Source organism: Lutra lutra, chromosome 9 (genome assembly GCF_902655055.1).
Source record: "Lutra lutra chromosome 9, mLutLut1.2, whole genome shotgun sequence".
NCBI lineage: Eukaryota > Metazoa > Chordata > Mammalia > Carnivora > Mustelidae > Lutra > Lutra lutra.
This window is the reverse complement of record NC_062286.1, coordinates 20,786,907-20,807,839: the sequence shown is the minus strand read 5'-3', so window position 1 is coordinate 20,807,839 and position 20,933 is coordinate 20,786,907. Positions and strand designations below refer to the sequence as shown.

The 20,933-nt window shown below is 46.8% G+C and overlaps 1 protein-coding gene across 2 annotated transcripts in view; it reads right to left on the bottom strand.

Moving 5' to 3' along the window:
- DRC1 (dynein regulatory complex subunit 1) overlaps positions 1 to 20,933 on the bottom strand; it is a 42,127-nt gene that overhangs the window by 10,647 nt on the left and 10,547 nt on the right. For both annotated transcript variants that reach the window (XM_047746686.1, XM_047746687.1), the window contains exons 3-9: positions 15,826 to 15,938; positions 13,822 to 14,005; positions 13,086 to 13,223; positions 12,056 to 12,142; positions 11,262 to 11,384; positions 4,372 to 4,511; positions 88 to 222 (exon numbers count right to left, since the gene is read on the bottom strand). In XM_047746686.1, the coding sequence (XP_047602642.1) occupies positions 88 to 222; positions 4,372 to 4,511; positions 11,262 to 11,384; positions 12,056 to 12,142; positions 13,086 to 13,223; positions 13,822 to 14,005; positions 15,826 to 15,938 (920 nt within the window). The remainder of the gene's footprint in view (positions 1 to 87; positions 223 to 4,371; positions 4,512 to 11,261; positions 11,385 to 12,055; positions 12,143 to 13,085; positions 13,224 to 13,821; positions 14,006 to 15,825; positions 15,939 to 20,933) is intronic.

Here is a 20,933-nt window from a genome sequence, read left to right as displayed (position 1 = left end):
GGAAGGGGCAGGGAAGACAGCACAAAGGACTCTGTGCCTCCCATCTCTAGTTAGGACAAGTGCCTGGGACCCAGGTCCCTAAAATACCTCATGGCTCTCTGTAGCTCCTTGAACTGCGTCACAAAGCGTTTGTAGTCGGAGGTCAGCGACTGGTTCTCCTCCTGAAAGTGCTTGATCTGTTTGTTGTATTTCGCTCTCAGATTGTTGAGGGCATCGTTCAGGCTGCGGGGCGGAGGGGACAGAGTTCATCCGCAGCTGAACAGAAGCTGTGGTGTCCATTCCTCTCAGCAACTATACAAGCGCTACAGACCCCAGGGCCAGAGCCATGCAGGTGCAGAGAACCCTCCGTTTATTCCGACACCCAGTGGCCCCGACTGTGATCAGGAAAAGGAAGGCCGCGGGAGGTAAGGGGATGGTCCAGGACTAAACGCCTTCACAACGGTCCAGAGCCACGCGGAGGGACCGTCTCCTGCTCAGAAGCGTGACCCAATCCTCCCCAACACGCCGTCTGCAAGCGTGTCTGCATGGAGCGCCACCTCACGTCTTTAAAGGGCAGATCTCAACTATTTCACTGCCATGATCTGGATGTTCAATTCCAGTCTAAAACAAGGAAATAGAAGGGAAAAAAGTAAAGGGAAAAAAGTAAAACTTCACACCACAAGTCTACGAGCTATGAGCCCTCTATCCTCAGAGAGCCAATACTGTTCCTTCATTCCCTCCCTCACTCATCGAACATGGACGGCCTCTTGCCAGGGCTCTGTTTGAATACAGCGAGAGTACAGGGATATGTTCCAACAGAAGGTACTATCAGTCGAGCCAGAGGCAAAGACACACTCATCACAGCGGAGCATCATGAAAGCGCGGTGGAGGACACTTTACACAGGATTCCGGGGAGCCCAGAGCTGAGGCCTGGAACTTACCCTCCAGGGGCGTGGCCGAAAGTTCCAGCACAGTGAGGGACAGTGATAGCCTGCCAATGGCCCTGTGGGCCCAGGCATGTCACAGCTCCACATCTCACTGCTCTGAGAGCTCTGGGCATGGAAACTTGTCTCATGAAATATGCATGGCAGTCTCAGCTTTTCGACCCAGGACCCTATGTCAGACTTCAAACCCGTGAAGAGGTGTCTTATGTCAGTGCCCCACTTACACAGGAAGACAGAGTCTGAAGGCCTACATATTTTCAGTTTAAAAATTCTAAAAAGGGACGCCTGGGTGGCTCAGTTGGTTAAGCAGCTGCCTTCGGCTCAGGTCATGATCCCAGCGTCCTGGGATCGAGTCCCACATCGGGATCCTTGCTTGGCAGGGAGCCTGCTTCTCCCTCTGCCTCTGCCTGCCACTCTGTCTGCCTGTGCTCACTCTCGCTTCTCTCTCTATGACAAATAAAAAAAACAAAATCTTTAAAAATTCTAAAAATAAAATTTTCTGTCTTAAGCATTATCCTGAAATAAGCATAGGGTTCCTAAACACACAAACATTCACCCTTCATGCTTCCAGCCTCAATAAAATGCAAAATCATTTAACTTAGGCTCTGATAAAAGCCTAAGTTAAAAAGTGGTATCTGATAAAAAGTGATATCCAGGGGCGCCTGGGTGGCTCAGTGGGTTAAAGACTCTGCCTTCGGCTCAAGTCATGGTCCCAGGGTCCTGGGATCAAGCCCCACATCGGGCTCTCTGCTCAGCAGGGAGCCTGCTTCCCTTCCTCTCTCTCTGCCTGCCTCTGCCTACTTGTGATCTCTGTCAAATAAATAAATAAAATCTTTTAAAAAAAAAAGTGATATCCATTTCATTTCCTTAACTACAACATTCTAGGCGACTTTCCACATATAGATGTAAAAAAATTTTACTAAGAAAAAAGAATGTATTAAGTAGCCATCCCAAAGTGTTTTTCCCAGCAGCACTTAGTAAAGGGGTTTCTATGTGTCATCTAACCACAGAAGCTAATAAAACAAAAATCAACTCAAGGTGCGTGCTGCAGGTCGGGGCAAGGCATCGAGACAGGAAGTAGACAGGACAGGTGGCTGTAAGGGGAGGCTCCCCAACTCGTCCCATCCTCCGTGACTGGCTGGAAGCTAGAGATGGAGGGAGCAGAGGTGGAGGATGGGAAAACTGGGAGGGTAGGCAAGCCAGGTTTCAAAACTTGTCTCCTGGCAGTGACAGCGACTCTCCAAGCTTAAATGTCTTTCAGCAGTCCCAGATAAAGTGAGGAGGTGAGGTCGATTTAGGGATATGTAGCTGGGAGACATCGAGAAAGAGGTCATTATTCAGGGCACCCGGGTGGCTCAGTCGGTTAAGCGTCTGCCTTCGGCTCAGGTCATGATCTCAGCGTCCTGGGATCAAGTCCCGAGTCGGATCCCTGCTCAGTGGGGAGCCTGCTTCTCCCTCTCCCTCCACCCCCCACTCATGTTCTCTTTCTCAAATAAACAAAATACTTTTTGAAAAAAGAGATCATATCCAAAGCCATGAGACTGGTGTAGAGGGTCGCTGGAATAAAAATATAAAGCAAAGGGAAGAGATGCTTTCCAGAATATCTTATCGGGCAAGAGAAAGCAGAACCACCAAAGGAAGCCAATTAGGAATACACTGAGAAAAAAGAGCAAATATTTTAGAGTCATGAAAGCCAAAGAAGAAAGATTCTGAGATTCGGTGCCAGTAACAACAGGATGAGACCTGAGGAAGAGCCGTGGTTGTTTGGTTAGAAGGACATCATTGATCACCTACAGAGGGAAGCGGCTGTCCAGTTCTGGGGTCAGAGGTCAAATTAGGAGTGTTGGAGGTGAAGTGCGGGGCTGGTGGTGAGTAGAAAATGGCCACGTGATCAAGAGGAGGAGGAGTTGACCTCACGTAGGAGCAGCAGGGTTGGCTGAAGGGTTTTTCAGGGTAAGGGAAACTGTGCAGGCTTGAAGTCAGAGGGAAGAGCCAGGGAAGGGACGGTGGGGTTGAGGTCACTCATCTTTCGGCCCTTGGGATCAAACCCAAGATCTGCCTCACATACCTGTGCCCACCTCCCGTCCTACCAACCTCCCCCTCCCACAGTGCAGTCTCTTTCATCAAATGTGGAACTTTCGGCTTCCTACTTCCTTGCCTTCGGCCCCGCCCTTCATTCCTGGCTCTGGCCCCATCCACCCTGGAGTCCTAACTCCTTTTCACCAATTCCCATCCCTCCCCCTTCATTATTTCACTTCTTCAGGAAGCCTTCCCAGAGAGCGCCTCACAAAGTGTACAGATTTGTGGCTGTCACAGATGGATGGAGAGAGGGAGAGAGAGAAAGGAGAGATCTAGAAAGAGACACACTACACACTTGATCTTTGCTGGTAGGCATATGGTGTTTTTATGGGTTTTAAGATTTTATTTATTTATTTGACACAAAGAGAGAGAGAGAAAGCAAGTGCAAGCAGGGGGAGTGGGAGAGGGAGAAGCAGGGCTCCCACTGAGCAGGGAGCCTGATTCGGGGCTCGATCCCAGGATCCTAGGATCATGACCTGAGCCGAAGGCAGACGCTTAACTGACTAAGGCCCCCAGGCGCCCCTGATTTTATGTTTTTATCTTACTTCCACATGTGGTACTTCCTACTTCTCTAAAATGCCAGTCTTGATTCTGTAATAGCAAGTGGAGAATTTACTCTACAGCCGGCTCCACGCAAATGCAAAGTGGGACGCTGGCGTGGGCACCGGCCCTGGTGTCATCTGCAAGAGCGGAAGATTAGAAGCAATCTAAATGTCCATCCACAGGGACATTAGATCCTGTCAAAGCTCTTGATGAACTGCTATGGAAACATTCAAGACACCGAACAGTGTGTATAGAATGCTATCACTTGGTCTAAGAACAGACCGGGGTGGGGGGGTGGGGGGGCCGGGGGTGAGAGCATTTATCTGTGTTTGCTTGTATGTGGTTAAAGAAATTCTAGAAGAAACAAAAGAAATGAACAATTACTACAGAGGTGGGAAAGAGGAACCACACAGAACAGGGGATGGGAGACGGACTTTTTGCTGTACACTCTTTCATGGGGGAGGCGGTAAGGCAGCAGAAAGCATTATTTTTTCCCAAAAAAAGACCTCTTTTGGGGGCACTTGGGTGGCTCAGTGGGTTAAAGCCTCTGCCTTTGGCTCAGGTCATGATCTCAGGGTCCTGGGATCGAGCCCCGCATCGGGCTCTCTGCTCAGTGGGGAGCCTGCTTCCTCTTCTCTCTCTCTGCCTGCCTCTCCACCTACTTGAGATCTCTGTCAAATAGAAAAATAAAATCTTAAAAAAAAAAAAAACTCTTTTAATAAGATTTGTCACATCTTCACCAGCTCGCACTCCTCTAGAACAGAAGAGTGCGTCCCCATCCCCATGGTCCGCGAGGAAGGGGATGGTGGGCTACAGGCCCGCTTACCGATTAATCTTCCTCTTCTGCTGGGATTTAATCACTGTGCTCTCCTCGTCCCTCTTCTTCAGCACCTGGAAGTTGTACTCCAGCTTCTCTTGGTTTAGCTGGTAAGTTGCTTTCATCTGCTGAAGCTGCTGCTCAAGAACCTACCGTTGAAGTTTAAAAAAGTCATGATACTCACTGGCCCCGGTATCAAAGGTCATACCTGAGGGTCCCTGATTCTTCGTTCTGGAGTCATGTCAGAGGAACCGGAGGGACAAGTGCCTGCCCCTGAATTCTTAGAAAATCTGTCATTAGGGGTAAATGAAAGGCCAACCAGAAAAAATATCCAACATTCAGGCGTCCGGGTGGTTCAGTTGGTTAAGTGTCTGCCTTGAGCTCTGGTCATGATCTCAGGGTCCTGGGATCGAGTTCCACATCGGGCTCTCTGCTCAATAGGGAGTCTGCTTCTCCCTCTCCCTCTTGCTCTCCCTCTCCCTCTCTCTCTCACAAATAAATAAATAAAATCTTTACAGAAAATATCCATCATTCCGCTGCAAGCTTAAAGCCCGTGTCCCTACAGCCTGAGAGAGATGGCATTTAGAGCCTTCCAGTCTGGCCCGCTCCGGTGCTGTGCACCAGACCCTCATGGGGAGATACACATCACCCCAGCAGAAACGCAAGTTCTCGTTGCCACAGAGGTGTCCCCACTCTGACCTCCAACCGGCAGTGCTGGTGTTTAACAGACAGTGTTCATTTTAAAGGACGCTAGACATGACCATCCTTTCTTTCTGGATTTCCATTATCTATATTCATTCACTCACCAAATACTGATCTGAGAGCCTGCTCTATGTCGACCCTTTTCCAGGTGCTGCTGAGAGAACACTGCTGAAAAAGCCACAGTCTTGCCCTATCTAGGAGAGGGACAGATCGACAAGCACCAGTGACAAGAAGAGAGGGGTAGGCACAGGGTAGCCTGGGACGCTCGTGGCCTTGAAGGCCAGGCAGGCATCCCTGAACAGTGGGCACCAGCATGTCTGAGACCTGGAAAATGAGGAGGAGTCACTCATGGGGACGCCTCAGGGGACAGAGGTCCAGAGAGGCAAGGGGAGTGAGGTGTGCTTTGGGGAAACCACGAGCAGTGTCGGGTGTGAGGTGTGAGGCAGGGAATGCTCAAAAAAGAGGCTGACAGAGCAGCCTGGCAGTAGAGAGAGATGCCTCTGGGGGCATCTGGGTGGCACAGTCAGTTAAGCATCTGACTCTTGGGTTTTGGCTCCGATTGTGATCTTAGGGTCATGAGATCAAGCCCCACGTCAGGCTCTGCACTCAGCATGGAGTCTGCTTGGGATTCTCTCTTCCTCTCCCTCTGCTCTTCCCGTTCATGTTCTATCTCTCTCTCTCTCTCTCTAAAATAATAAATCTAAGGAAGGAAGGAAGAGAGTAAAGAGGGAAGGGAAGAAGACAGATCATGCTGACTGTGGGTAAAAAAAAATTTTTTTTTGTCAAGAGCAGGGCAGGGCTAGAGACAGGGCAAATAGAGGCAAGCTTGCTCCTGCCTTTCCTGAGTGGAAATGCAGGAACAGACGGACAGACGACGCAATTAAGTGTAATCAGAGGTTGACAAGCAGGGACATGTGACATGTGGCACTCTTTCAAGCCTCCTTCCCCCATCCCCTTCCACGCAGCTACAGGGCCTTGCTAAGGAATCAGCTTAGATGGGGAATCCAGGCAGTGTCCCCTCCCTGCTCTGGACTATCCTCAAGGACGGTAAACGGCCAGGAGGTGATGCAGAGAACAAAGGCATTGGCATGGATAACCGAGAGAATCAGTCAAGAGCACCCTGTTTAACTATTCCAGAGAGTTCTAAATCTCCACTGTTGGTAGGTATCTCGCAATGGTTTGTGCCCCCGTGTTCCAAATGAAACCAGCTCAGCTGCTTCACATGTGACCAGCCCTGGACATGGAGAAGGCCACCGACCTAGGAGGTCGCTCAGTACAAAGCAGAAAAGCTCCTCGTTGGATGGAGATAATCTGGAAGGTATGAATGCTCTCTGGATTTGCTCTGATTTGGAACAACAGTGAGGAGCTGAGACCCCGAGTGCCTGGTGTTTGCTCTGAGGTTGTCGGGACCCCCTTTTTCTCATAGCTTTGCAATAAGCCCCTGTCACTAAGACAGCATTTCCCAAACTGGCCATAGGACAGTTTTTACAATTATAAGGAAGTGAGAGCACGTGAGTTCTAGCAGTGAGTGTTCATGTAAATTTCGCCCCTGAAGTCCAATCATTAGATAATTCTCACAACGGAAACCCACTCTCTACTTTTCCTGCACGATACATCTTGAAAGGAAAAAAAAAAATCACTGACTCACTTTTTTTGTGAGTTTTGTGAAACCACCACACATACCTCACCTGGCTGAACACGGTTCACAAAACTCTGAGCTAAATTAGTAAGCAGGTCGTGTCTTTTCCTTTGTGCCCTGAAAGAACTCACATCTGAGCTGATTTTATAGGCAAAACAACAAACAAAGAAACTCTGTCACCTGCCGGTTCTAATTTGCATTTCTTTGCCTGCGCTCCTGGTTAATTATTTATTAGCCGATTTCATTTTCTTTTGTGGAACGCACCTGCTCCTGCTCTTTTGCTAGAATATGTTCCTAGGAGACTGACACATGGAAGGACTAGTAATGCAACACGCACTGTGGGCTTTCCATCTCTAAGGGATCCCAGATCAGCTGCTCGGTCACCCCAGCTCTGGTCCAAGACCCCTGTGGCCTCCGCAGTCACGATGCCCCTTGGGAGTTACTGGCAGTGTTGTCAATGAACTTGCGGAACTGATAGTCTGGTAGTCTCACCCAACAGAGCCACCAGCGGCTGCCTGTATTATGTGACTCATTATTTGTTTCAAACCTGCTTGAGATAATTTTGGTCCTGGTGACTCTATTGTTAATTATCTCAGGCTTTAGTCTCAACACACAGCCATCCTTGGTTGTCATACGTTGAAGATAGTTTTATATTTTAAAATTGTAATTGATTTTGTTAACTGTCCGCCCTTATTTTTCAATTATCCAAATATACTGTTGCAAAGCTGTACTTCATGTTCCCAAGACTAACCGTGAAATCGTGTTTGGTTTTTGTGAATAATTTACAAAGATTACAATCTAACCTGCCACGAAAGGCCTTCAGTGTAGTGGGGGCTGCGGATGTTGACCCCACCTTCCCCCTCTTCCTGCATCGGTATGAGCCTCCCCACAGCTGCTTTCCATGCCATCTCCTGCCCCACAACCTCCGGAAAACCAGCTGCCATCATTGTCCCAAGAAGAATGGAAATTTAAAACAGCCTTTCCCCTGGTCCTGGGAGCTGACTTGGAGAACCTACTGGGTCCCTTCACCTCTGCTCTCGCGACCTGTGCCTTGTTTATCTTTGTGTTTTGCACAATGTTAAGTTCATGGTGTTTGTTAAATAAGTAACTTGGATTTGATTTTTTGTGATTAATATTCTGGTATTAAAGGTAACAGTCCCTGAAGTTGAACTAAACCATTTTACAATTTTAAAAGCATAAGTAGGACCCAAAGTAAAAAAAAAAAAAAAAAAAAATTGCTTCCTGCATCAAGAACTAAGTGTTTCTAGTAGTGTTATTTGGGGCGGGGGCGATGGGGGGCTGTGGTAAAAATCCCTCTCTAGGGCATAATGTTTACAGGCTTCGTTCTGCTCATTAATAAGGGTCACCTTACTGGCAGTAAGCACTTGGAAAGTATTCATTCTCTTTTTTATTTCTTGTATTTTACCCATCAAATCAAATCTGTGTATTTGGAGCCTTCATATTTTTGTGGTTTGCAAAAATTTTAGTTGTATATTTCAGAACTGATACAGTGCTATGAATTACTTAGGAAGACCAAATTTGATGTTAAGCTGCATACTGTATCTTCTTCACAAAATCGATGCTATTTGACTTTACTATCTAATGAAAGTACACGTAAGGGGCATTATGACCAAGTTTTATCTACAAAAATACCCTGCATATGGCAATATGGCAATCCCTGATTTATCTGTTTCAAGTTAAAATGTAATATGATACAGTATACTCCTGGTTTCCATTCTAACACAGGAACTGCACACACTTCCCTGCTCTGAATATCTCCATCTGTCTGCCTCCCACATACCCACGTTCCATGGGCAGTCCAACTGGACAGGGGAAGCCAGGAGACGCAGGTCTCCCAGGTTCTCAGGCTCTCCATCCCTTACCTCCCTAGGCTTCCATCACCTCCTACCCCCCAAAATCTCCCCACATCCCAGAATTTTTTGGCTGTGTTCAAGCATTTGAGGATTAAATTAAGGATGTGAGGTTTGGGGCATCTGGGTGGCTCAGTGGGTTAAAGCCTCTGCCTTCAGCTCAGGTCATGATCCCAGGGTCCTGGGATTGAGCCCGGCATTGGGCTCTCTGCTCGGCAGGGAGCCTGCTTCCTCCTCTGTCTCTGCCTGCCTCTCTGCCTACTTGTGATCTGTGTCTGTCAAATAAAAAATAAATAAATAAATTTTTTTAATTAAAAAAATTTTTAAACAAAAGAATGTGAGGTTCTACTCCTACAACTCAATGGCAAAAATTAATAATAATAATAATAATAATAATAAACTACCCAATTAGAAGACATACAAATGACCAATAGTTATAAAAGTAACTACTTATCAGGGAAATGCAAATCAAAGCTACAATGAGATATCACCTCATGCCTCTTAGGATAGCTATTGTCAAAAAACCAGTGATAACAGGTGCTGGCAAGGATGTGGAAAAGGAAACCGCTGGTGGGAATGCAAACTGGTGCAGCCACTCTGGGAAGAGTATGGAGATTCCTCAAAAGATAAAAAATAGAACTACCATTTGATCCAATAATCCCACTTCTGGCTATAGATCCAAAGGCACAGAGATCTGCAACTTGAAGAGATGTCTGCCCTCCCATGTTCATTGCGGCATATTCACAACAGTCAAGAGACAGAAACAACCTAAGTGTCCCTCAGTGGACTAATGGAGAAAGAAAATGTGGTATATCACGAAATTGTCCTCAGCCTTAAATAAAGACAATCTACCATTGACAACAATAGGGATGGACACAGAAGACATTATACTAAGTGAAATAAGCCAGACATAGAAAGACAAATGCTGCATGGTCTCACTTGTATGTGGGATCTAAAACAGACAGCCTGGGGGAGGAGAGAGTGGGGGGTGTTGGGTGGAGGTCACAAGGTTCCAGTTATGTGGGATGAATAGGTTCTGGTGATCTAACAGTTACAACAGAAGTTCTTTGAGTAACAATGCTGTTATTGTATATTTAAAAATGTGTTAAGAGAGTAGATCTTGTGTTACGTGCTCTCAACACAAAAGGAAAAACAAAACAACAGATGAAAGAACATGAGTTTCCATTATTTCACTGTTTGAGGCCAGCGGTGTGTCCTTTTGTCCCATAAATTATCATAAAACCAAAATAACAAAAGAAAGCTTAACAATAGCCAATTTCACTAAAAGTGCCATGTATACACCCCACATCCGCAGCACTGCTCTCCCAGACGCCCACCATTCTTCGTCAGTGACTCTCATTTCCATGACATTACCATGAGAAAGGCCCAGGAAAAGTCTCAAGACGGGTAAGAATATTTGTAGTCTGGAGAGGCTCTGATGCCACCTTGTCACATAAAGCACAAGAGTAGTAGGTCCTGAAATTCCATCACAGGCTACGTGCAAAAGCTTTAGTCTAACAAGTTTTTCTAGACAGAGACGGGAGTGAATAGCCCGTGCTGAAACATGAAGAGCTAATTACATCACACCTACATGTAATTAGAGATGAGCGTTCTTTTAAACTAACGAAGCACAGAATCCTGGGCTTGGAAAGATCTTCACAAACCAGAAAATCTAACCTTCCACTGGGAGAATCCTTCCTCGGCATTGAAGACAGACAGTCGGGCAGCCTTTGAATACTTTATGAGATAGAAGACTCTTTGCTCTGTGGGATGACCCTTTTCTACATTGGATAGTTCTACCTATTAGAAAGTTCTTTCTGGGGCGCCTGGGTGGCACAGTCTGTTAAGTGTCTGACTCTTGGTTTTGGCTCAGGCTATGATCTCAGGGCTGTGAGACTGAGCCCCAAGTCAGCCTCCACGCTCAGCACAGAGTCCACCCGGGATTCTCTCCCTCTCCCTCTGCCCCACCAGAGCTCGCTCTCTCTCGAATAAATCAATCTAGAAAGAAAGAAAGAGAGAGAAAGAGAAAGAAAGAAAGAAAGAAAGAAAGAAAGAAAGAAAGAAAGAAAGAAAGAAAGAAAGAAAAAGGGAGGGAGGGCAGAAGGAAGGAAGGAAGGGAGTGAGTGAGTTAGTTCTTTCTGACGGCAAGTCGGAATCTGCCTTACTGCGATGTCCAACCATCAGCCAGAGGCTGTTTGGAATATTAGGAACATTGCAGGCTACCGAGCCAGACAGAGCTGGTTTGAATCCAGGGCCGACCATTTGCCAGGTAAGTAGCCTATTTCCGGGCATAAAAATGTGTTCAGTGATTCCTCCCTTCTGTGTTAATATGAGGATCAGAGACACTGTGCCTTAAGTGCCCGGTCACTCACTAGATGGTGGCTGTTCTGCTTTGGCCCTGACACACTTAGTTTGCCCTGGGGATACCTTCCCTTTGCTTGGCTAAAGCCATAATCCTCCCAATGTTTCCTCAGGTCACAGTTTCCTGCTTTGCCTCTTGGCAGCCCTCCAGGATTTATTAAAGAAAGAATTCTTCCCCATATATTTTGTCCATGAGTTCCTTCAGATATGATCGCTTGAAAGAAAGCAGATAACGAATATGTATCTATTGAAGGGACTAGCTCTAGAACGTTCTGGGCAGTCACCAAGGACGAAACCGCCACCAGACGCCAAGCAACAAGTCAGACCTGCACATCCTGCTCCAGCTTGATCTTGATCGTGTTGTACTCTTCCCAGTCCCATACCCTCTGCTTGTTCAGCTGCTTCTCGTAGTCCTCTACCTTCTTGATGCGGTTCATAAGATACTCCAGCTGAAGGCACAGGAAGACAAGAGGAAAGTCAGCCTTGTCCCTGCCCTGTCTCTGTCCTTCCCGTGGCCTGACCAGCATGACCCAGTGAAGGGTCTCCAAGTGTCAGGAGTCTGGAGGGAGTCAGTCAGCCCTCAGAAGCTCCTGGGCCCCAAAGCTTTGTATCCTTTACCATACTCGGGAGCCTCCTTACTTGAAAAACTCCAAGAGGATTGCTCCATTAAGAAACTAGCCATGGGCCCCGTGGTCAGACATTTGTATTTCTCAAAAAAACCCCACTGGATTTTGGTCAAGCTATTTCTTTGTTCTTTATGTCTCTGAAGTAAAGTGATACCCCCCACATCCTTTAAAACATCTTCTGAGTCACAAACATCCGTGGCTGGGATAGAAGCCTGGGAACAAAAAAGAGAGGGACAGGACCACAGGAACCCCAGCGAGCTGCAAAGGAAGGTAGTATTCACTGACACCAGAAGCAAATGTTCCCACCAGGAGCAGCAGGGACGAACCACGAAGTGGAGTAGTAAATGTCTGCTGTGGCAATCCTCCCCAAGATACATAAAGGCTAGTGAGTTCAGTCACAGCAGATATGGCCCCAGATCCCACGGAGCACCCCTGACACATCCTCCCCACCCGCTCCCCCTCCCCCACCCCTTCCGCACCCATCGCCCCTTCACCTCTTTGGCATTGTGAGCCTGCAGGGCCCGCTCCCATTTCTTCTTATTACTGGCCAGCATTTCTTGTCGTTCTACCTCGAATGCTTTCTACAACCAAGAAAGAAGAGGGCTCTAGTGTTTGTTTTGATTGGGCAGGTTCCACAGTAGGAAAAAACTCATAAGTAATTGCATGAGGGCCCATGTACCAACTGGACAATCCGAGTCAAATCCAAATCCAACCTTGCCAAGTTTCATACAACCAAAGGGCTACAGAAGAAGTTGTGTGGAAATTAGTGTTATGAAGTCTGGACTTCCCACAAATTTTGAGAGGAAATGTGCCAAGCGCCCTGTGGCTCAGCCAACATCAGAGGAGGGAGCTGGAGGAAGGCCAGGGCCCTGGGTGAAGTGACGGGGCAAGCCAGGGCATGCGCTTCAATCATGCCGAGGGCTGCTGCATGGTTGGGGTTCCCACGAAACAAAGGAATGCATTGCTCACAAGAGGTAGGCCAAGGAATGCAAAAAGGAGTCTATAATAATCCAAGACGGTGGGAACCCTCTTGGCTCTCTTCCATTCTGGAAAGGCCAGTCTCAATGTTAAGCCTTAACATTTCATTCGAATTTAATGTATTGATTCTGAACCTGTTTTCCCATGCTCCCACCCCCAGCTGCCAAAAATACAACAAATAAACAGCTCACATACCCCCTTCCTCCACTCTTCTTATCCCTCCATGGTTTTATTTTCTTGCAGAGCACTTATTACCATCTGTCCAACTATATATTTAGTAGTTTATCTGTATATTGTCTAGCTGTCTCCTACTAGAATACAGATCTCATTGAGGACTTTGTTTAGTTCATAGCTGTATCCACAGCCCCCGGGATGGTGTCTGGCACATAGTAGGTGCTTAATGAATAGTTGTTGGGCGAGTGCATGAATGGGTAAACAAATGAAGTGGCTGACATCACAGGACAAGACACCTGGGTCGGTCAGGGCCAACCTGGCCCTCCTCAGGGGCCGCCCCCAGGGCAGAAGGCAGCTCTACCACACCGTTACCTCAATGTAATTCAGCTCCTGACGGAAGGTTTTCATCACGTGCTTCACTTGTTCTTCCATTCTCTCCAGCAGCAGGCAGATGTCATCTGACTGCTTCTTCAAATCCTTCACATACTGGTCATCTTTTGTTTTCAACTCCTAGAGAAGAGCAACCTAAAGTTGGTCACCAAATAAGACCGAGGGAAGCGGTGCCAAGTGCACTCTCCCAGGAACTCACTCTTCAGTATCTGTGAATGCTAGGAATACACAGCTATACACAGAGAAAGTCATTTCGGAAGAATCTGAGGATGCCCGGGAGAAGGCACAGGCGGATGGAGCACAGTGGCCTCAGCTAGGGGCAGAGCCAGACATAGCAGCCGGCGATCAAACCCTCCGTGACTACTTGCTGTAAACCTCTTTATAAGCTCCCAGGCAGCTTACGGCCCCCCAGCGGAGCAATGGCGATCCAGGATCCAACACGGGACTCTATCCACGGCAGACTACGTGCTATTCCTTAACTGAAAACATAAAATCTGACACAGCATTGGCTATAAGCATGCATCTTTCTAAGGTCACCAATAATTCTCAGATTTCTCCAAAGCTCTTCCTTCTGGTTGAATTTATTGCCAGAGTTGTGCAATAATCTGAGTTGTGAAGTGACGCCTCCCCATTTTTCCATTCAGGGAGAGCAAACCAATAAGCCAGTCAAATCCCCCAGCCTGAGCCCATGCGGCAGGGTCGGGGCCGGGAGTCTCGCCTGCTGTAACTCGCTGATCAGCTTGTTCTTGTCCTCGATCAACCCAGCACAGTGCACCTGCTGGGTGTTGAGCATTTCCCACAGCTCCTGGGGAATTCTCTTCTGTTTGCCCTCCTCCCACTTTGCAGTGATTTCATCAAATTTGTCCTGGCTGGTCTTGACTTCGTTCTCCAGCTTCTCGAGTCTGTGGATACAAACACAGTGGCCATGCCAGCCCAGCTGGGGAAGCCGTCTCCTGCTGAAGCAGGCTGGTTCTCGAGAGTCTGAAATACCAAGCCCGGGCCTCAAACACTGCTCCCACGCACCCCCCCGCTCAAAACCAAACCAGCCTCTGAGGAATCTTCTTTTAGCTTAAGCAGTGCTTGGAAGCAAGGAGACCAAATGAACAAGGTGACCCATAACAAAAGCAGATGGACCTTAAAGCTATACCTACTTACACACGCACACACGTGTGCAGATCAACAGTCTGTCACATACTTCCACGACAAGCTGCACGACTCCAGTGACCAAGGCCTGACTTTGCCACTAACAGACTCTCAACTTGAGACAAGTCCCTGACCCCCAGCAAACTGCATTTTTCTCCTCTGTAAGAGGGAGGATGAAAGCACCTACTTTCCCACGGCTCCTCCCGGGGTTAGGTAAGATGACGCTCCGCACAGCAGTCAGTCAACAAAGGGTACCCATATTATTGTTTCTGGTTATCGACATGACTTCAGGTGTGTGGCCGTTCCTCTCCCAAATCATCAGTAAATACAGGGGGCCATACGATATATACTATGGATTATTACATCTCCATCAGAAAGGATGAATATCCAACTTTTGTATCAACATGGACGGGACTGGAAGAGATTATGCTGAGTGAAATAAGTCAAGCAAAGTCAATTATCATATGGTTTTGCTTATTTGTGGAGCATAAGGAATAACACGGAGGACATGGGGAGATGGAGAGAAGTGAGTTGGGGGAAATCGGAGGGGGAGACGAACCATGAGAGACTGTGGACTCTGAGAAACAAACTGAGGGTTTTGGAGGGGAAGGGGATGGGGGATTGGGTGAACCTGGTGGCAGGTATTATGGAGGGCACGTTTTGCATGGAGCACTGGGTGTGGTGCATAAACAATGAATTCTGGAACACTGAAAAGAAATTTTTAAAAATAGATAAAAATTTTTAAAAAAATACAGGGAGCCATGAAAATAGGGAAACTCCACCATTAAGGAATGGAAAATCGGCATGGCCTTTCCAGAAATTAAAAAAGAGACTCTGTGATGAAGTGTACCGAGGAGGGAACCAGCCTGAAGAGAAGCGTGAGGATGAGAGGTAAGGTCCCCCCTAAGAACGGCCACTAGGACATACGCCAGGACTCTCTCCCTACCTTCACAGACTGTCATTGTAGGAGGCTGCCTCCCGACAAGAGTGCCAACCCCTACAGGACAGGAGTCACAACTTAAACTCACACTCCCCTCTCTCCTTCTTGCCTCCCTTCCGAGCTAGAGCACAGAGCACATTAATTCACTTGACTTTTGGCCTCAAAAAATGAAAAACAACAGCCAGGTCATCTTGCCAATTTATCCTATACGTCTGCCACTGAAGACCTTCAGTTTTTCCTCCATGGTCATAGGAAACAGCCTACCTCCTTAGCATGGCTGGGAAATCAGCCAATTCCATGCTAGGTACAGCCCAAGGCAGACCGTAGGAAGTCACAAGAATAAAATCACCAGTTGCATACTGGTAAAGCTAGTAAAGGTGCTGAAGGAATTCCTTACGCTGAACAACTAAAAATATTGTTAACCCCGTGCTCTTGAGGAGATGAGCTAAAATGGCCACATGGAGGAAGGGGGAAGAAAGGAGGAAAGCAGGGAGGGAATGAGGAGATTCATTCCTAAAGGGCATTAAGGGGAGTCTGCTGGACTGACTCTGACACAGCCACTTTCCAACGGTTGGGGAGAATTTGGGGACCCATAGAAGAGACGTCCTCATGTCCACACTGCAGAGCAGGGGTCCTCACCTCTGACGCTTGATCTCCTCTTCTTCCACTCTCCTGTGGATCTCTCTGATATCTGTAGCCACCTGGATATTTGTCACCAACTCAGTGCCACAGAGCAGCAGTTTATTCAATTTCTGAAAACGAAGAATTTATGAAGTTAGAGGGGTGCCTGGGTGGCTCAGTCGGTGAAGCGTCTGCCTTCTGCTCAGGTCCTGATCCTGGGGTCCTGAGATCGAGACCCACATCACTTCGGAATCCCTGCTCAGCGGGGGAGCCTGCCTCTCCCTCTCCCCACCCCCCATTCATGGTCTCTCTCACCACTCTCTCTCTCTCTGAAATAAATAAAATCTTAAAAAAAAAAAGAATTTATGAAGTTAGAAACCTTTTGCACAGCTGTCTATAGCTGTTCTATCCAGCCAAGCGGGAATCAAAAGCAACCTTAAGACCCTTAAGAGCGGCATGTACTTGGCAATCCCTTTCCATCAGGATATTGGGGATGTGATATCAGAGCTTACAATTTAATAGCACGTGTGATTCTGGAGGTACTTTGGCTTATTCTCGTTAGACTAGGGATCAGCTGGCTAGCACACTGGCAGATACCCTAGGCACATCTCAGCACTCGCCCCATAGACCCTCCAAGTGACTGACACCACCAGGCGCTTTTCTGAGAATTCAGTGGGAGAGGTGAGGTAGAGACAATGGCGATCATCCTCCCACATCCATTCCCTCCTCCTCTCCCGAGTAACAGGACCCCCGATTTTAGCTGGACATTGGACCTACCAAGATGGATACACTTCCCAAACTCCTTGGCAGCTAGAATACAGTCGGATCGACAGAACCTGAGCAGAAGTGATGTGTGCCCCTTCTGACTTATACGTTGAAGGGAAAAGGCCTGTCCTCTGCTGTCGCATCCCCCCCTTCTCCGGGGCCAGTGTGTGGTGCTCTGGTATGACGCGGTGAGCACATGCAGCCACCGAAGGAATGGCAGAAGGAGATGAGGTCCCCGACATCGAGGAGCTGCCGCATCAGCCCTGGACAGTGTACTGATGCTCTGAACTACTAAGGAAGCCAGAGGAATAAGCTTCTATGTTGTTTGAGCTACTGTTACATGGCGTCTTCTGTTCCAGACACTCGGGCTCCATCGCTGCCTCCCTTAATGGCTCAACAATTTTGCTATTGGTGCCCCCTTCTAAATCCCTCTTTGGGGGTGCCTGGGTGGCTCAGTCGGTTAAGCATCTACCTTCGGCTCAGGTCATGATCGTGGGGTCCTAGGATCGAGCCCCACATCAGGCTCTCTGCTCAGTAGAGAGTCTGCTTCCCCCTCTGCACTCCCCCACCTCATGTGCTCCTGCTCCTGCTCTCTTTCCCTCTCAAATAAATAAAATCTTGAATAAATAAGTAAGTAAATAAATAAATAAATCCCTCCTTGAATTCCACATCAGTGTCTTCACTTCTGACCTTTGGGCGATGACAGGATTTCAACCAAAAATTCAGGTACCCTTAGGCTGTGCCTACATTTTTCTAAGTCTGTTTTGGAACTTACAAATTCTCTGGCTCTTGGACTGTTTCTGAACAGAACCTATAAGCTTCTCCGTATGAAGGAGTCACTGGAACAATCAGAGATTCTATTTCATCTCACCCTCCTAAAGACACTTAGAAATGCAGTGTTAAAGAATACAGAATGGGAGCCTTAACCCCGATATCCAGAGGTACGCCAGAGTTTTTTTAAAATGGCTACAGTTGTAGCACTTGTACCAAATGGTTTTACATGCCTAAGGAAGTAAAGGCTTTCCAGTAGTTTTTGAACAGTTTTCTATTTTCTGCTCAGACAATGCGAACATCAGAAATTTCTGAATCAAGTATTTCAGATTCAAAGTAAAACTGAAAATGTTACAGTCACCAACAGACCAACAGACACAGGAAAAGATAAAACTGTCGTTTTCAGATATGATTACATATGTAAAAAAAAAAAATAAACACACAAACAAAAGAGACCACGGGATACTATTAGAATTGACAAGAGAATTTGACAAAGTTGCTGAATATCAGGTCACTATACAAAAAACCAATTGTACTTTTATATATCAGCAAAAAACACTTAGCGCCTCAACGCAAAATATAAGATATTGTTTTTGTTTTTGTTTTGTTTTGTTTTGTTTGTATTATTTGTTCCAGGGCTACAGGTCTGCGAATCATCAGTCTTACACAATTCAGCATAAGACATTGTTGACAAAATTAAAGAACACCTAAATAAGTGGAGGGATATTTTATACTCATGGATTGTAAGTCTCATCGTTGGTAAGATATTAATTCTTTCCTAAATTGATCTATAGGTTCAATCTGACTTCAATTAAAGTCCCAGCAGGGGACACCTGGGTGGCTCGTGGGTTAAGTGGCTGACTCTTGATTTCAGTTCAGGTCATGATCTCAGGGTCCTGGGATTGAGCCCCACATCAGGCTCCACACTCGGGGGGAGTCTGCTTGAGGACTTTCTCCCTCCCCTTCCCCACAACCCCCTCCTCACACACACACCACAGCTCTCTCTCTAAAATATATAAATAGGGACGCCTGGGTGGCTCAGTTGGTTAAGCAGCTGCCTTCGGCTCAGGTCATGATCCCAGCGTCCTGGGATCGAGTCCCACATCGGGCTCCTTGCTTGGCGGGGAGCCTGCTTCTCCCTCTGCCTGCCATTCTGTCTGCCTGTGCTCGCTCTCTCTCCCTCTCTCTCTCTGACAAATAAATAAAAAAAAAAATCTTAAAAAAAAAATTTAAAAAATAAAATAAAATAAAATATATAAATAAAACTTTTAAAAATCCCAGCAGGTTTTTTGGTAGAAACTGACAAACTGATTGTAAAATTTATAGGGACATGAAAAAGGTCAAGGATAGCCAAGACAATTTGAAGAATCACAAACTTAGAGGACCTATTCCACCAGACGTCAAGACCTGTCATAAGGCTACAGTAGTTAAAATAGTGTGGAACTGGTGTAAAGTAAGACAAGTAGACCAATAAAACAGAACAGAGAATCCAAAAACAAATCCACATATGTGATCACCTGACTCACAACAAAGGTGTATTGCAGTACAGTGGGGGAAAGGATGATCCTTCCAATAAATGGTGCTGGGTCAATTACAAATCCACATACAACACAGCAACCTTGAACCCTACCTTTACACCAGCCACAAAAATCAATTCAAGATAGACTACAGACCAAAACGTACGTGATACAAAAATAAAGCTTCTAAGAGAAAACTTGGAAGAATATCTTTATAAAACTGGAGGAAGATTAAATAGGAAACAAAAGAATCACCAAGTAAAAATGATTGATAAGGTCAAGGACAGTGGCCCTGCCCGTCCAAGTCTTATGGTAGCACCAGTTGTTAATATCTTGATATTAAGGAAGGCAGCATTTGGTTTTTATACATTTTATACATTTCTTTTCTATGCCAACACTTTACATGACTTAAGTCATAAGTGAGAGGAAGCTTGAAAAGCTGCTAATGATGGGGCGCCTGAGTGGCTCAGCGGGTTAAAGCCTCTGCCTTTGGCTCAGTTCATGATCCCAGGGTCCCGGAATCGAGCCCCGCATCAGGCTCTCTGCTCAGTGGAGCCTGCTTCCCTTCCTCTCTCTCTTCCTGCCTCTCTGCCTAATTGTGATCTTTCTGTCAAATAAATAAATAAAATCTTTAAAAAAAAAAAAAGAAAGAAAGAAAAGCTGCTAATGAAAACAACATTATCTCTTCAGGTTCACACTCAAAGAGTGCTCCAGGTGAACTCTGTATCAGTATTTTCAAGACCATAGCAGTATAAACTATATCAGGAGGTTCCAGATTATATACAATATCCTTTTGATCCTACCCAGCTATGCTCAGAGATGATCGACACTTCGACGAAGTGACCCCAGTACAGGCAGGACACATCAACGTCACAGTGAGCACCAGATGGGGACCAAGAACACACCACAGCTCAGTGTTCTTCCCACCACCGTAAGGTATCTTATCCTTGACCCAGTACCATTGAGTTCACTCAGGTGTCTCTGTAGAGCTCTTTGCTCTATAATGACATTTCAGTAACTTGAGTATTTTTTTTCTCGCAGTAAGTGTACTTCAACTTCTGCCAGAAATGCTCTCTCTCCTCTCTGCTTTTATAAGTCCCACCTATTTTTCCAAGATGCAGCTCAAATCCCACTTTCTCCATATAACCTTTCCCCATCAGGTCTGCTTGGGCAGCCCTCTTCTTTCCCTCAATTCCTACCATCCCGCTGCCCTATGATATTCATTTAACAGTTAATTAAATGCAGCACTTTGCCAATCCTGCTTGCTGTTTGGGAGTGTTGTTCATTCTTCCTGCACCTGTTGTTCCAAGTCCTTTATTAAACATCCCAGGAGCCCTGGCATTGCCATGGGACAGCAATCGATGACTTTCTTTTTAGTGGTTATTGAGTACAAGCCCTGCACTACTCCATCGGTATACGCAGAGGCTCTCACTCTCACAGAGCTTACAGCTCTGCTGGGGACACTGCAGGCACACACATTGGAAGTCCTACAAGGGAGAAAACGGTCTAAAATGAAACACATGGCACAGAGAAGTACCCAGTGTGTGAATTAAAGGAGGCTGGGCTGCGGAGAAATCATGGACTTGCAGTCTTCTCGAGTTGGGACTTGAGATGGTCTTGAAGTATGGGAAGGCATCCTGATGAGAGGAGAGAAGATGGAGGTAGAGGACAGCGGGGAGGAGGGGAAGGGAGGGACTGGCATCCCCGAAGATAAGAGGCATGGAACAGGATGAGCAGAGCCCCCACTGGAGGTGAGTGAGCGGATCGGCCAAGCCAGAGTGAAGGCCCAAGGTGGGTATCAGCGGAAGAGAAGACTGTCATTAGGACGGAAACAGAAGGCCCTGAATGGGCAGCGTAAATATCTTGAGTTGCGCTAATGAACAGCTCACAGGATGAAACGAGAGCTCACTCCTAGAGAGCTCTCAAAATGGGAAAGATTCAAATTCGCTTCTGCCTAACTAAAGGCAGGAACACACAATCCCTCTTGAGATTCTTCTGGTCTAAGTATGAAAACCATGACATCACACCCAGCTCCCTAGTGTCACTGGCTGATAGGACCCATATGCCACCAGC